General features: G+C 37.4%; 1 protein-coding gene across 1 annotated transcript in view; it reads left to right on the forward strand.

Annotated features, from left to right (window-relative positions):
• ARID4B (AT-rich interaction domain 4B) overlaps window positions 1-17564 on the forward strand; it is a 77693-nt gene that overhangs the window by 54450 nt on the left and 5679 nt on the right. Inside the window, exons 16-19 of the mRNA XM_031552194.1 lie at window positions 5817-6065; window positions 12416-12500; window positions 13328-13520; window positions 15201-16407. Coding sequence (XP_031408054.1) covers window positions 5817-6065; window positions 12416-12500; window positions 13328-13520; window positions 15201-16407 — 1734 coding nt within the window. The remainder of the gene's footprint in view (window positions 1-5816; window positions 6066-12415; window positions 12501-13327; window positions 13521-15200; window positions 16408-17564) is intronic.

Genomic DNA, 17564 nt, shown 5'->3' on the forward strand with positions numbered 1-17564 from the left:
AATTTTAATGATTAAAGTATCTGAAGCAGATGGGCCGCTACTAAGACTGTTACATTGAACTGAAAGATGAAGTGCTCAAAATCAGGATGACAATTACTGTTTAAAACAGAAGTTGCATTGGACTTGTATGTCGGTAGTGTTTTGATTTTTAAGATGACAAAGCAAGTTTCTTGCAAGTGATCTCAGTTACAGTACTGCAAGATTGCAAGAAGTTTTGTTCTGGTGTTTTCTTCTTCTTGGCCAAGATGCTGCCTTAACTCAGTATCCAGGGGAGGCTGTCAGCTCAGGGTCTTTAGTTCTCTGCGTGGCACTGTGCTGTCACGTCCAGAACTCGCAAGCAGTTTTCAGTCAGTGTTAGGAAACTTCTTAGATTTTTTTTTTTTTTTTAAACTGTTTGCTTTTTGGATTAGTCCAAGGAATGCATGAACATTTATTGTAAAATGTGATTTAAAAACCTTCACACTTCTGGATGTCTTTCTGCCGTGTTCAGCTCCTGTCTCATATATATATTTCCTGGGAACTGGGACCATCCCGTTGTGACAATATCAAGGGGATAAAATCAGAAGTCTCTTTGACTCACTCTGTAACTGAGTTAAACCAATCAAATACATGCAAAGAAGAAGTCTTAATCGGTGATATGTTATACATCTTAAAAAACATTATAATAGTATTTTCTTCCCTGTAAGCAGTGGAGGCAGAAGGTAGGAATAATGAAAACTGAAGTGGAGAGCTAAGTTAGGATGGCATTGGTTCATGTTAAGGGTTTTTCTGTTGTTTACCACTCTGGTAGGGTATAGGTGGGGTGACTGCATGCTTGTCCTGGCTTTTATTTGTACAAGACAGAAATTTTCTGAAAACACTTGATGGGGATTTTCTGAAAATGATTTACAACAAGATTATATAATAGTCAGATGCTCAATTTAACCTCCTGCAGATAACAAGTTGTTAGAAGCAGTGCTCTCTCCTCACCTGCTCTAGTGATGCATCAAAGCTGTGTTGCGGTGAATCTAAAATGATAGCAGGAAGGTTAGAATGCTTTGGAGAAGAGGTTTGCTACCTTAACTTCTAGATTGATATTGAGAAGTATGTATTGAGATAGCTTTTTCTGATCTGATTTAGGTTTGTATGGAATTGCTTATTTAGCTTGGCAGAAGGCAGAGAAATCCATCTTGTTCATTGCACAGTTGGTGTGAACATCTGTTCTGGATCTTAGACTGTTGATGTGTATGCAAAAAAAGCAGTGTATTTAGGTAGTTTCATTTATAGGAACATATTTCTGTGCTGTTACTGCAATGCGTGTTATATTTGTGTATTCCAGCTGCCACTTATAGTGAGAATGAAGTTTTTCTATAGTCGTGTTTTGAGAAACAGTGTCTGATTGTTTTCTTCTTAATGTAGAGTATGCAGTAATGCACACATCTGTGTATTGCCTGCTTTTCAGACTGCAATAAAATGCTAATGGCACAATAACTATGTGGATAGCGGCAGTGTAAATGCACTGCTCTGAAGCGTGCCTCTCTTAAACTGGAGGGAGGCTTCTCTGATATGGAAAAAATAGTTCTGTCCTCACACCTAGCTTATGGTCACTGTGGAAGTTGTTAACCGTGGTAGTTGCCCTGAGACAAAAGTGCTTGGGTGGAGCCCTTAAACATTCATCAAACAGGAGGTATTCTCATGCTGTGTGGGAACCCATGCCATAAAAATGAAAAGTGCTGCATTCCTCAGCCAGGCTTCTGGGCCATTCGTTATCCCTTCAGTGACTCAAGTTCCTTAAACTTCCTAAAAACTTGGCTGAATAAATAGAAGCAATAACTTGAGGTACTTTCATTTATCTTCTCCATGGCAGTAGAAGGTGATAACTTTCATAGCACATGCTTGTGTGGCTGAAGTGTGCTGACCTCTTCCCTCTGATGTGATTCAGATCAAGGTTGTGCTTCTCCCCTCTCTCAGAGCAATGGGCCCACAACCATGTGTTTGTTCAGATCTTCTTTGGATATAGACAGAAGCCTTTAGACCTTAGAGATTTATTTTAGGTTGTCTTTATAGATTCACAGTGAAGAAGAGTATTGGTGGACTTCTTTTACTTTTATTAATATTACTAATTAAACTGAAGATTCTAGTGTTATGGTATAGATACAGGTCTTAATGGCTTCTCTGCCAAGAAACTTCAGGGCTTTTAATACAGCTGTAGTTGAAAAGTCAAAGGAAGGAGGAGACCTGACGTTTTGCAGCTCTGTACTATGGTTTAGCAGAGGTTAATTAATACTCTAGAATGAGAAAAAAAAAGGAGGGGGAGGGAACAAAAATAGAAGCTAATTGCTGAATTTAAAGTGTCAATTACGCTGAAGTTTATTTCTGCTAGTGATTCAATTAACTGTAATGACTTAATTGAACCAATAATTGAAATAATCTTGCTTCCTCAAGTTTTAGAATAACCCTGAAAAATACTGCATTTGCTGTCTCACCTGCCGTGTGTCCCAGCATGGTGTCAGAGGGAAGTGCATTGGCACAGGGCTGGGGTTGCTGCACAACAGGCATCCTGGAAGGCACGGCTGACATACTGGCTCTCAGCCTGCCTTGAGGTTTCACCTGAGCTTTGGGAGGATGCTGTGGTTTGTGCCAGAGATAAGGAGAGGGGAGGAATGAAATAAGTTTGCACATTACTGCAGTTCCTTTTACGGTGTAATAGCATGTGCTGTTTCATTTATTAACATGATTGTTGTCGTACTTAACCGTGCTATGGGTTTGTTGGTGTTACACGTTTATACTGAGTGAGAAGTACCTGCTACATGTGCTTTTTTTTTTTTTTTAACACTTGGTTTTTAGCTTTTTAACTCTTTCAGATTGCCTTTGCGATCTAACTGTATGCAGTGATTGTGTGATCTGAACACTTGAATGATTTTACTGTGTTTCTAACAAGTGCTGCTGCATTTCAATTCATGGTTCTGCTTCTGAAGGTTTACACTCCCATTCAGTAGGAGATAGGGTGAGGGTATTCCACTATCCACAGTTGTAAATGGAAATGCTGCTTTGTCCTCCCAGTAAGCTTTCTGGGCACAGTTACACTTGTATTCCTGTGTCTCTTACACAATGTGCATGTACATCAGCTGCTGCCTTCCTTCATCAGCTGCTGCTTTGGCCATTCACACTGTTGCAGCTTTGTGGCAAATGCTGCTCAGTGTCTTTTATTATTTACTTAAGTTAATTATTGCCCGCTGTCAAGAGGCTTGTTTTCCTTCTTTTCCTAAAGAGTATTAAAAGAAATTGAATATCATCATGCAAATATAATGGACAAATGAGGTTATTGCTGTGCATGCTGGATGGCTGCAATCAGAGTTTTCTTACAAAACTCTGCTTCGTGGCAGTCATAACTTCTTCATCTGCATTGCCAGGTTTGAGCTTTCTATGGCCTTGTAGAACAAGATGTCTTTTCTTCTTGCAACCATTGGAATGTGCTTTATTTTTTCAGGAGCTGTGTGAGTACACACATTTTTTTTTGCTCCAAAAGGATGAGCGTTCTTTGCTTTTGTTTGGCTTCCTAGCATCTCTTGCTTATGATCACTAACCAGACAACTCACTAGAACAGGTTTTTGTTTTTTTGTTTTTAAATTGCAACCATCTTTGCTTCTATTTTGCCTTCGTTTTCAACATTTCCCTCCGCCTATATACAGTTTGTTCTCCACATCCACTACGCCATCCAAATTAATCAAGTTCTTGGTGAGAGTTTCACATGTCTTCCAGAGAAGTCCTGGCATTGTCACGAGTCTTTATTAAAAACAAACAAACAAACAAGTTATGTTGAGACGCCAAGGAAGTCACAGAGTATTAATGTGAGAGAGACTCCAAGCTTGTTCAGCTTCCGAAAGAGCTATTGGCACCATAATTGCCTGTTTCTGGAAAACCCTGCATCTTCCTTAAAGCCACGCATTCAAGGATTGTACCACTGGTCCTTGAAGAGGAATAATAACAATAACGTTTAGCAAAACTTGTTTTTATTGCAATTCTGGAAAGTCTTTTCAGTAGTGGAAAATCACAAGCTTGTCTTGTTTGTGAAGCAATGTTGGCTCCTTCCTTTTGAATCACAACAAATGCTAAGCTGAAATTAGCTAGGATCTTTGATGTAGCGCAGCGCAGTATTATTCAAGAGCATTCGAATTACTGGCTCGTCCTGTCTGCTGTAGAATTCTCTTCAGGACTTCTATTACAGCCTTTGAGGAGCTTTAGAAACGATTTGTTCGGGAAGTAGATTTTGCCACATAGTGTGCAGTGGAGGTGAAATGAGCTTTCAAAGCTTTTTCACTTGTGTTGCAGTTTTTAGCTCCACAGCAAGGTACCCTTCTAAAAATATATAACTAAAATTTTTGGCTTTACAGAACAAAACTGGACTATGCAACAAACATAAATGCAATATGTATTTATTTATATTTTTTTACTATCTGATATAGTTAATACACAGAGTAGGAATTCTAGATTTGTCTGACGGTATGTGCGTATGTGTATATGGCAATGTTCATTTCTGAAGTAATTTCATTATGTTATTGTGGTTATGCTGGAGCTGAGTTTGGCTTATTGTTTTGAATTCTCTTTTGAGCTATTGAAGTACTAATAACATTGTCGTTTCTAATAAGCATTTGGATAATAAAAATGCTTTTTGATCTTTTGCAGAAGTAAAGCTCAGTTTGATCGTTTTTTACTGAAGATATCATAGAAAGATTCAGATTACAGACTTCTGTATTTGTGAGCTTAACTTAAATGTAGATGTGAATCAGACTTGGAGCATCACCTACCTCTTCTTACCCAGTTTGTAACGCATCCAAATGCATCTGTTCCATGCAGCAAGTTTTAAATCGTCATTGTTCTATAGTTATTGCAGATTTAGTAAGAGGCTCTGATCTGTTCTATGTTGCACAGAGTGGGATTAGGGTTGTGTAAAGGCCAATAATAATAATTGGAAAAGCGATTTAAGATTAGAAGATACTTTCCCCATTGACTTTTGTTCTTTGTCTCTCTAATCTTGTTGGAGATTATTTCCAGAACTGCTGAGCATGTGTGCCACTGACAGGACCAGAACGTTTTTTGAGTTCTTAGTGCTTTTGAAAATTGGTTTAAATGTCTAAACAAGTATTTAGAATTGGCTTACTTTTGAAAACAGTGGACACTTGTGATAACTGAATGCAAGTTTGATTTTTTATTTAGAAGACTTTTTGTATATCTAATTGGCAAGGAACGACAATGTTGTGAATTAGTGCAGGTTTCTTGATTTGCTAAATAATCTCATGTAGTGTTTTGGGGTTTGTTTGCTTAGTGTGTTTTTTCCCTTTTTTTCTTAATATTTGGTTTTGGTTGCACTTTAAAATATTAGAGAGAATTGATTATAAAAGAGCAAGGATCTTTTGGGGAAGCAAGTTTCAAGAAGTGCTTGTAAAACTTCTAGGCTAAAAAAAGGTATAGGAAATTTTATATTGAGAAGGATGAGCTTGACTAGAAAAAAAGATACTTAAAGGGACTTGCATGAAGGATCATAAAAAGATGAGTTTGAACAACTTCTGCTCAAACAGATTTTGATGGATGACATCTTTTTCTTTAGATTTTCCTACAGGCAAGTCATTTTTGCACCATACTATCACTGGATTTTGTGTGTATTGCTGTATCCTATTTTACTGATATTAATCGCAGGTAGTGCAGTTTCGCATATTTGGAGCCTGCTGTTTCCCAGTCTCTAATGCATCCACAATATTTATCAATATATGTGGTTTGGAACTGAAAAGCTTATCAAGTATCTCATATTAACTCTACAATTTTTTAAACCTTTCAAGAGATGACACGAATAAGGAAGAAGATGAAGATGAAGAAGAAGCAGAGGAGGAGGAGGAGGAAGAGGAGGAGGAAGAAGACAGCAATAACATTGAGGAAGAAGAGTTTGAATGCTATCCACCAGGCATGAAAGTCCAAGTGCGGTATGGAAGAGGGAAAAATCAAAAAATGTATGAAGCTAGTATTAAAGATTCTGACATCGAAGGTGGAGAAGTCCTTTACTTGGTGCACTACTGTGGATGGAACGTGAGGTAACTTGAGTTTTAGTTAGTGAATGCTTCTTGAATTACAACTAAAATACACTTGAGTACTATGAGAAACTAAATGAATACAGAGATCTGAAGTCCTAAACTTTCAGTATTGGTGTTCTGTGAGGGCATTGTACTGTATGAAACTATTAGATTTTTAGCATCGTAAAAATGCAGAACTTTAGTTATTTACAAGATCATCTTAAAATGTCTTGCTTGGAGAAGGCTTCCTTCGCTGTTATCTCATTTTTAGATCTCCCCATACAGCAAGCGACAGTCCACTCTTTCATAAATTCCTCTTCTGGATCTCTTAAGCCAATTTTTTTCTCATACAGTATTTGAGTATTGCACTTAGCTGAGTCTACATACACGCTCTTCTCAGAGTAGCAGAGAATACATAGCAGTATGCCTTTTAGCAAGAGAAGTACGAGATTCTTGATGGCAAATTAGTGTGCAGCAAATACTTGCATTTCTTTGAGGTCCAATTCACCACCTGTCCCCAGCAGCCTCATGCTTACAAAGCAGACTCTTCTTTGCCCACTGGCTTCTTATGTTTTTCCTAATACATTTCAGATTATATGCTTTTTAGTGTCTTTAATGTAGCACTAATAGAAATAAATTGAAACACTAATGTTTTTATTTCCATTTAAGACTTTTTTTTTTTGCTATTGAAAACTTGACAAAATTTTGACAACAGCAGAGAAAGCTAAATGTTCTTAGTGGCTTTTAAGCCAGTTACCCAGTCTTCTGCTTTTTTCCTCAGTTTCAGTGTATCTGCTTATTTTCCTCAGCTGTCATCTTTAAAACTTCATTACTGTGTTCACAGAGCTTTAAAAAAAATAAAAATAAAAATCACAGCCTACAAGTACCTGAGGCTATAGTCTTTTTTTGTTGTTTTTATTCTTCTACTCTTCCAGAAAGTCTGAGGCTCTTATGACCTACTGTCATCTGGACTTTACCATCCTACCTCTGACCAAGAGGGCAGGACAGGTCTCACTCATTCAGTGCTAGCAATATCTGCTAGTAAAAGTCATGGTTGCAGATGACTTTTCTCTCCCTCCCTTGAATATACCTCTGTGTGTCTATGGCTGGTGATTTCCAGGTCCACTGCTGAGGAGTAACATCTCAATATTGCGAGATTTCACAGCAATCTTTTGTAGAATTTTAATCTACATATGTGTTGATCTACAGGAATATGGTCTTTCACATGCACTGATTTCAGGCAGCTTTTGTAAGTGTTGTGGCAATGAAGTCTGAGCCTTAAAATGCCCAAATAAAGCGAGATGCAGCCTGTTGAGGGTAGGATTTTAAGTGATGCTGTGCCTTCGTTAGGGGTAGGATTTAAGTTGATGAAATTTGCACCGTCCTCGCTGAGAATTACCATCCTGAGGTTTTATTTGTTTTAGACTTCTGTTTTGGAATTTTTGTGTAAACATAAAAGTTGTTTTTCTTTTAGAGTAAATATTATTAAATACATGTTGTGATGTGAGATGATCAGAGTTTCATTTAAGCAAAGCCATTTTAAGAATGAAGAGAAGGTAGAAGTGAGCCTTCATCTTAAGGAATCCAGCATACTGGTTATTAAAGGAGAAATCACAGTCCTGCTTTTTTTTTTTTTTCTTCTACATTACAATTCTATATTTTAAACAAATACACAGATTGGTGTCAAAAGGGTCTTTTTTTTTTCTTTTTTCTCTGGCAGCAGGACTTGCATTTATTTTCTTGGGATTCCAGAAGAGCCCTCTGAAAGGGGCTGGGAGGCAGGATTATTTTCACTGAGAATATACCAATGATGGTGATTTAGCTCTATGGGACTGTGTCTAGACTGTGTTAAATACTGCTAATTTATTTAAAGTCAAATTATTTGACTTTGGCATTTGACAGTAAGTCTGAGCTTAAGACAGCATCTGAACACTGATATTTTAGTATTGTAAAGGCAAGTCTTGTATGATATGATGTGATAACTTGATCTGCCTTTCACAACCTGGAAAAGTAATTGCTTTACTAGGGTAGATTGCAATTGCCTCTTCTCCTTATTCATTACAGCTGTGTTCCTTGCTATTGTGCTTAGGGGGACAAGGGCTGTAACACTGGGTCAAGGAGTACACTAAGGTCCTGGGAATTCTTAATTATGTCTGCCTCCTATCCCTTAAAGTCAACTTTCCTGCTTATTTCCTGAATAATTGTGTGTACATATGCTTTGGTGTGTTTGGAATGGTATTTGGTAGATTTGATATTTAGCCTTATTTACCACATTTAATTCTCTAGAACCAATGTCACCACTGCAAAACTTTGCCAATATAGTGTCTGGAAGTATGGAGATGAAATAGAGTTGGACAACAACGTGTAGCTGTGCTAAATGACCTTGCTGTTAGCTTGTGAAATTCAGGTGATGTTCCTTTCTGATGGAGGTACAGAACAGTAGTGTGCAGTGAGGCCTGACTTGTGAAAGGAAACCGTAAACATCTGTACCCTGTTAGAGAGCTCTATACATTATCACATTTTAGCCAGAAAGCTCTCAAGAGAGAAACTGTATTTTGTAGCTTTCCAACAGGAACAGTTACATTCTCGATTATGCATGCTTCATATGAAACGAACTTCTCTGGAGCCCATGGTGCCATTTCCTTCTGTCATTGTTACAGCTTCTGGCTGCCAATGTAGGTCAGAAGTCATTGTTTAAGCTTTTGAGGGCTATTTCCTCTGTGGTATGTTCCCAGTGATGAAAAACAGATGAATAACACTTTCAAAATGAGACTGTAACTTTAATTCTGTTAGATGGCACACCATCACAAGATATTCTTGAACATTACAAGGGTTTAAGACTATTATTTATTATTTTCAACTTTTTATTTTTAATCTCCTCCAGAAATATATATTAGAAAGTGTTACTTTTCATCTTGGTTTGTTGAAGCATTAACAGTATACAGGTTTTGTACTTAGCAATCAACCTCTGAAATTAAAGGAGCTCGTGTTGCCAGATTTTTGAGTGCTTTAGAGCAATGTATGTCATGGAGGAGAATTATTAAAAACTAAGTAAATGAAAACCTAATACTCCAATATTAGGATATCAGCCTAAATAATCTCCTTGTTTCTTTGATCGCAGCCACTGAAAACATTTGATTCCTTGATGTTAGCTGTTAAAGACAGTATGGTGGAACTTCTTAGTGAATTTTCTAAGGTTTACTTGTCTCTTGTAATCACTTGTCTTCTGAGTATATGTTATTGTTTGTTTTAGCTTGTGATTGATATGTGTAGTTATCACAGAAACAGTACATATCTCCATGCAAAGCAGCAGCTAGGTTTTCACTATGTAACTGTGCATTTTTTCTTTCCTTTCTTCTTTCCAGTTCAACCCAACTTTCTGGCAGGCATTTATTTTAACCAGTAAGACAGGAAATTTTCACTCTTTACTGGTTCATCTTTGCCTTCATTTCGTTATAACAAAGAAGTTATTTCAGTCTTTTTTTTTTTTAATGAAAACTTTAAATAAATTAATTAATAAATCATCCACGTTGGATCTCAAACAAATCTCTTCCTAAGACTCGCTTAGGAACAAATACCCATCTTCCCTTCTTCCCCCATGCGCCCCAGCTGCTTGCTCTTGGGAGCTGAGGTAGGCAGTAGGCAGTGAACGTAGGCTGTGCCCTGCAGAGGAATGAAAAGTGGGTATCTGACTTCTCAGAGCAGGCAGCTGGGCTTTGTAATGCTGGAGCTTCCTACAGGAGCTGCTGTTACATTTGTGGTCAGGAAAAAAGCAGGATATGTTCTTGCGAGGAACTGTGGCTGTTACAGATTTTCAATTTGTGCTTTTCTCACGTGAACTGTGACTAATGCTTCTGGTATGTAATGTTTTAAGACCCAGTGATGTCTACAGATGGGCAAATGCAAAGTCATAAGAAATTCACTCCATCACTTCATTCCGCCCCTTGTCTCTCAGCTGTGGGCCTAACAGGCAATACAGGACTGACTTCATTGCAGAGCAGTCTTTGCCTATGTCGAAGGTTGTATTCACTTGCTGTACGCATTTCCAATAAGAAAACAGTTTTTTTTTTTTTTATTATGATAACATAACAGGCAGAAAGTGCACTGTCAGAATAATTGCCTTTCCCTGTGCATTTGTCAAATCCTGGTGCGGTTTTCCTGCATGTATTTAGACCTAATGAAATCTTATATTTATGTGGATTGCAAAGGCCATTTGGCAGTCTACTTCGCAGTATTTCTTCATGAAAGCACATCTTTGACTTTAGGAAAGGCTACTTCAAATAGCCTTCAGATTTCTCACAGTCCAACAGGAATAGTTTTGATTTTTATTTTTTTTTTCCATCCAATGCTTTCTATTAAAATAATATGGTACATTTAGTCCCTCTAGATGTTTTTTTCCACTTTTAATAACAGTCACCAGATTTGATGCCCAGACCCCTAACGCGCTAAAGTGCTGCATCCTCCCTTCCCTATCCATCTGAATCTGAGGATGCCTCAGTCTTCAGAAAGTGGCTGTGGAGTGGGAGGAGGCACAGCTTCCTAGCTGTGGTCTGAGGGGTGAAGCAGGTATCAGCGCACAGCTACCAGCCCCTTGGTGTACTTTATTCCAATCACATCAAAGGCAGCAGGAAGGGCAGTGTCTTGGAGTCTCAGTTGCTTTGAAATGGGCACCATCTGCAGCCCAGTGAGGGTGCTCACATTGTGATATATTATCTCTGAACATTCCTGTCCTTACCTCATATGCAACAAACTGCTGGTTCTTATTTACCTATTTGAGTTGGTGCTTGGGAGGTTTTGTGCTTTAGGGTGTATGTTTATCTAAAAAGTGGTCCTGCAATAAAGAGGGTAACATATTAGAATTTGAGATGACAACTCTGACTTGAAACCACTATGGCTATGAATTTACTCTCATGAGGCCTAGCTCTGAAGAGCTTCATTTAGGTGTTGGAGAGACATCTGAACCTATCCACATACATTTCACCTGCAGACAGTACCCTATCTGCAGCAGTATAGTTAATCTCAGTATTTTATAGCTATGGGATCTGCTGTTAAACTTGGAACTGGTGTTTCTGTTGTCACTCAGTGGAAAAGAAAAATGCTTTGGAAGATGTCAGAGACTACTGCTAATCTGTAGAAAGATAATTTCTGCTTTCTATATTGTGTTTTAAAGTGTTTGTATTATGTGAAATATGAGTTTAAAAAAAATAAATTGTTTTTGACACCCTTTGCTTAGATCTTGGAGTATATAGGAAAGTGAGTTGGAAACATATACATTTTTTTTTTTTTTTAAGTAATTGTATTTAACTTGTCAGTATTGTAGATATAATTGGCAGTAGTTATGAAGAAGCTGAATTGGGCCTGTATCAGCAGGTGGTCAAATAAGGCCAGCTGGAAAGCCAGCATGGTGATGAGCACATTATGTTCTGCTCCATTTTCTACTATTTCTTTGGGTGTGCTTTTGGTTGGTTTCTTTCTCTCCATTTTCATGTTTCACTTGAAGGACTCTCTATTTTTGTGGCTTTACGCTAAGGCAGAAGTGAATACATACTAATTTTCTAGTTGACCCCTTTCTTAATCAGATTAAGGTTACTGAATTTACAGTTAAAGTAGGACAACAAATTGTGCTTGCTTTTTAAGTTTTTTTAATGCAAAATAGCATTGATTCTTGCAGTTTTTCAGAAATATGCAATAAAAATGGGAAGCATAGTTCTATGTGGAAAGTACATTCCTGCTCAGAACATATTTTGTTTGTATTTAACGTGTGTGGCTTTAGGCAGTAACAGCATCTATTGTTTGATGCTGCTAGTATATATTTTTTCCTAGTATCGTTCTGAGATAGAATGGAAAACCTGAACTGAAAATGAGTTGAAAAGTGTTAGTGTTAAGAGCGAGTGACTCAGGAGTTAGATTCCCAAGTGCTTGTGACTCAGCACAGTGCTTTAGCAGAGCTGGAAGGAGATCTTTTGTTAAGCTTTTACATGTTATATAGTTGTGAGAATTTATAGCTAAGGAGATACAGCTTATGTACAAAATCCATCTCCTGTAGATTCATATAGAACACGTTTCTGGTAGTTTGTTTCACTGTGCAAATGAACCTCCTGTTCCACCCAGGCTGGGAAGTGTTAGTCTTGACTCCTGCCCATCAGTGTAAGGAAACTTTGTCCTATATGCTCAAACATGTTAAGAATTGACCCTTAGCTTAAACTCTACATTCTGAAAGCTATACTAATGACTTCTTTATTTATACTAATGACTTTTTTCTTTAAATTCTAGTCTTTTTTTTATATTGCTAATACTTTTCCTCCATTAATTTAATTCATGAGGTGATAATCTGCTTAAAAACATAAATGTGTACAATTTTTTGTTTATAGGTATGATGAATGGATAAAGGCAGACAAGATAGTGAGACCAGCTGATAAAAATGTACCAAAAATTAAGCATCGAAAGAAAATAAAGGTAGTTTCTCTCCCTTCTCCCTAGTTCCTCCCCACCTTTGGTTTAATGTATTCTTAAATTCTTCCCCCTATCCCTTTCTTTTGATAGACCTACAAATGTATGACAGCAAAAGCTAAAACTTGTACTCAGTTTTATTCTTTCACTTAGAGGGTGTGGAGGGAAGCTTCTCTTTCCTGTATGTCTTGTGAGATTTTATGTATGCTCTTAAAGAAACAAAGAAGATCCATCAGTGCTTGGGAGTGACTCTGGGACTGGAATCTGGGAGCTCCCTCTGCTGACTGGAGAGCATACATATGAGTAGTTCTTATATATGTGACTTTCTTTAGAATTTTACCTCGTACTATTTCTTTCAAAAGTCACTCTCCTAAAACTGCTGTTTAGGCTTAGGTTATGGTACATTCTTTGTTGAGCAATGGAAGGCTAGGAAGCTTTTCCTTCTGCCGCAGATGTCAGCATGTTCCTCCTTTTCCCCAGTGTTGTGATGCCTCTGGTATCTGAGTCTTGTTCCAGAGTTCCTCGCCCCTTGTGACAGTCAGAATCCTGCCCCACCCTGTGGCACGTGTACCTGCTGGTCTGACATCCAATGGTGCCAAGGCAACACTGGCTGTGTTTGCTTTCCCATTTGTGGTAGCATTGACTTTGTTGCTGTCCTTGGTACAAATATTTCAGCATGGGTCATTGCAGAAAAGCATTTCTCATCTTTTAAGCAGGGGGAAGCTTTTCTTTTCAGGTTGAACATTCAAGATAATTCTAAGCATGTCTTGACTGTATTCTATTTTAAGAAATATGCTTGAAGTGAAGAGTTTTTAATCTTTTCTTTCACGCAGCATAAAGTTGACAAAGAAAAGGAAGAGAAATATTCTCCAAAAAACTGTAAATTACGACGTTCATCAAAGCCACCCTTTCATGCCAGCACTTCACCAGAGACTGGGTCCAAACTCGATAGCACTGAAGCCAAAAATAGCGAACAAGCTCCTGTTAAATCAATAGAAATTACTTCTATCATTAATGGGCTTCAAGGTATTGTACATTAACTTTTTGAATTCTGTAATGTTACTTTTAAATGTAGTAAATGTCAGTGTAGAGTAAATGATGCAACTGTGCACTTCTCAGTCTGGCCGTCTCTTTCACTGTGACGTCATCTTCAGAAATAAGCCTTGAACAAAAGCTGTATTCGTGTTTTCTGAGAATGGGTATTGCAGATTCAGAGTATGTAAAGTTTTTAAGAACTGCATTCTTTTGCCATCTTTTTCTTTGATACACAGCCAAGCATTTTTCCTTCCTGTGTTATTTCTAAATTTTAAGTTTTGATTCACTGGGTTCTAAAAGTTCCATAAATCTTTCTTCTCTTGAAAAATTGAGTTAATGAAGCTAGGTGTTGCATCAACACATCTGCTGTTCCTAACTTTGCTTCCCACTTCCCATGCTTTTACAGCAGCACTGCAATAACTCGTTGCTTCTCTTCCTTGTCAGTTTCCTGCATGCTTCCAGAAAAAAAGAAATAGTATATGATCTATGTAGTTTGGTTAAGAACTTGTGAGAATTATGTGAATGTAATAACCTTTCAGACGCTCAGATTTGGTAATGTTGGCTACTGGGTTTTCATGTTTATAGGTGGAGTAACAGTTACCTTAATCTTAAGCTTTGTTTCCTTAGGAAAACAGAAACAAAAAAGCAGTTAGTTGTGCTGAATGTGACTTTGTTACAATTATTCTGTAATCAACTTTTCCTTAGAAAAACAGAACTGAATGTTTTTTAACTGCGTGCTACTCTTTCTGCTTTTCAGTCCACATAGATTTATGCTGTGAGTTTAAGCAACTTTTTTCCTTGAAATATGAAATGCTGTACTATATTACAGTATTTTTCCACAATTTTAAAGCAGTTTGCTCAAAACTTTACATGTCTTTTTTATTAAACTGGAATGAATAATACTTTATTTGGCTTTCCTTTGAAAGGCACAGCAGACTAAACAGATAGAGAGGAAAAAATGGTGGACCTGATCTTTTTTGTTATTTTTATTAGTGAGGTTCTTTTGATTTTATTTTACATGGTGGTTTTTCATATCTCTTGTATTTATAATAGTAGTATAGTTTTGGTCCACTGTGGCGTGAGAGAGAAAAGTATTTTAAGTTCATTTTATATGCCAGACTTCAGAACTTTAAGCCGTAATCTCTACCTTAAATTTTCAATTGGAAAATGCAAACAAAAATGGCAGCATGTTTTAAAACTTGCTTTCAGATTGAGTCTTAAGGTAGAGATTAAGATCCTGCGTATCTTAAAAGGAATTAATGAGAGAAAAACATCTGAGATAGCGTTTCCCAAGATATTTTGTTCTGTATCTCTCATCTGTCTGCCAGTACTCTGTTCTCTAAACTAGCTGTATTTCAACAAGACTTCTTTTTTAAAAAAAAAAAAAAAGAAAGGAACAGGTAACGAGAGCTGTAATTAGGATAAGAATAAAGCTTTGGTTTATCAAGCAAAAGTGGATATTGTGTGAGTGTTGTTTAAGTGAAGGGTGTAGCCCACTGTGGTTTCTGGAGATATACAATATAATTTAGTGCAATTTATAAATACAATTTAGATATGTAAATACATAAATCCCTGTAGCATGTGATCATATCTATACAGTTTTATTTTTTTTTTAGTATTTGTAACCAAGATCAAGACCAACTCTCTGATTTTAATTTTATTTTTAACTAGCTTCTGAAAGTTCTGATGATAGTGAGCAAGAAGATGACCAAAGTGCCCAGAACATAGATGCTGATGGCAAAGAGGAATCTCAGCACGAAGCTGTAAGCCAAGATAAAAATGAGTTGTGTCTAAAAGAAGAACAGGACAGTTCATCCCTCCCTGAGGAAACGAAAGCTTTGCCAGATACAGTAGTGCCCAAGTCGGGATCCAAATCTCCTGAAAGACTGCGAAAAGAGATGGAAGAGTTATCTGAAGATACTGACTCTGATGGAGAAGATGAAGCTACAAAAAAGAAAAAGGATGTAAAAAAGGAGGTTGGGGATAAAACAGCGAAACCGCAAGTAAAACGTGGTAAACGAAGGTACTGTGTTGCAGAGGAATCTTTAAAGACTGTGTCACCTAACAGAAAGGATGAGAAGTCCAAAAACAAAGATTCCCTTAGTTTAGAAAACAGCAGCAACAGCTCCTCAGATGAAGATGAGGAAGACAAATCTAAGCTGAAAATCACTCCCACTAAAAAGTACAATGGGTTAGAAGAAAAAAGGAAGTCTTTACGGACAAGTACTTTCTACTCAGGATTTTCTGAAGTGGCAGAGAAAAGGATAAAGCTTCTAAATAACTCTGATGAAAGACTTCAGAACACCAGAGCAAAGGATCGAAAAGATGTCTGGTCGAGTATTCAGGGACAGTGGCCGAAGAAAACACTGAAGGAATTGTTCTCGGACTCTGACACTGAAGCTGCTGCCTCCCCTCCACACGCTGCACCAGAGGATGCTGCAGCAGAGGAGCAGCTTCAGACTCTTGCAGAAGAAGACATTTCTTTGCCTAGCTCTGAACTTGAAAAACCTTTGCCATCTAGTGTGGACGTTAAACCTGTTGAGGAAAAAACGGCTGAAATGGGTGAAAAGAAAGTTGAATTTCCAAGCAGTGGCAGTAATTCAGTGCTAAATACTCCGCCTACAACTCCTGAATCGCCTTCATCTGTAACTGTAACAGACAGTAGACATCAGTCTAGTGTTGCTGTCTCTGAGACATTGCCACCAAATCAAGAAGAAATAAGAAGCATTAAAAGTGAAACCGATAGCACAATAGAAGTGGACAGTGTAGCAGGGGAGCTGCAAGACCTCCAGTCTGAGGGAAATATTTCTCCGACAGGTTTTGATGCCAGTGTCAGCTCCAGTAGTAGTAATCAACCAGAGCCAGAGCATACTGAAAAGGTAAAGGAAAGCAGAAACAGGTGTCTTCAACCTAACATACCTGTTTTGTTTTGTTTTGTTTTGTTTTGTTTTGTTTTGTTTTGTTTTGTTTTGTTTTGTTTTGTTTTGTTTTGTTTTGTTTTGTTTTGTTTTGCATTGTAGATGTATTTGCATTGTTATGGTTGCACTGCTGGAAAAAGGAAGGAAGCAGTAGCCAGCTCTCTACTTCAGATCTGTAGAAATGGTATAATCACCTCCTGAATAGAAGATAATCTGCCAGGAAGCTTCTTGGCCTTTCAGAAAGAATTTGCAGTAGTTTTAATGAGGAATAAACTATATACGAAAAAAGTTTATACCAGAGGTGGCAGTAACAGCCTGGAATGAACTGTAATACTTTGTGTAGGGAAAATTTACTAGCAAGCTGAATGCATTTAAAAATACCTTGCTTGCAAGTAGATTGTATTGTTTCTTAGCTTTACAGAGAATCAAAATTTTATTGCTTATGGGGGACAAGAATAGCGCCTGTCATTGCATGCTCAGGCAGCCATTTCAAGCTTCTTTAATAGAAAACAACAAAAAATAACAAAGCAAACAAGTAACAAGAAAAAAGAAACCTGGCCTGATCACAAGTATTGATTTGATTAGCAATATTTCAGATATGATTTTGCAGACTGAAGTTCACAACTTGAGACTACTACAGTAAAGGGCTTAAACACTGTCAACACTTGTACATGTAATGTCAACGTACTGTTTTTCAATATTTGCTAGACTGGATCAAAAGATTTTTTTGTGACATGCAGTGGCTGTTTCACAGCTCCATGAGAAGTACGGCTGCTTTTAAAAACCATTAACCTGCCTGAAAGTAAGCAAAAAGTGTCTGACTGCAAACCTGAATACAGAAGTGATTCGTTCATCTCCACAGATTTTATTTCTCAGTTGTATAAAAATAGTTAATTTTCCCAAAATACTTCTTGATTCTTTGATTCTGTGCTTGTTGCATTCTTCCAAAAGAGCCGTTCGGTGTTCAGGGAAGAGTTTGGAAGTGGTATATTTGTAGATCTCCATAAATAAAGCCTGTATTGCTTTACTAATTTATAGATGTATAATCTGCTTTTCCCCATTGTAGTTACAAATACCAGTAGATATTTTTTCTTTGCTTTTTTCTATTTGTTTGATT

This window comes from Meleagris gallopavo, chromosome 2 (assembly GCF_000146605.3).
Source record: "Meleagris gallopavo isolate NT-WF06-2002-E0010 breed Aviagen turkey brand Nicholas breeding stock chromosome 2, Turkey_5.1, whole genome shotgun sequence".
Lineage (NCBI taxonomy): Eukaryota > Metazoa > Chordata > Aves > Galliformes > Phasianidae > Meleagris > Meleagris gallopavo.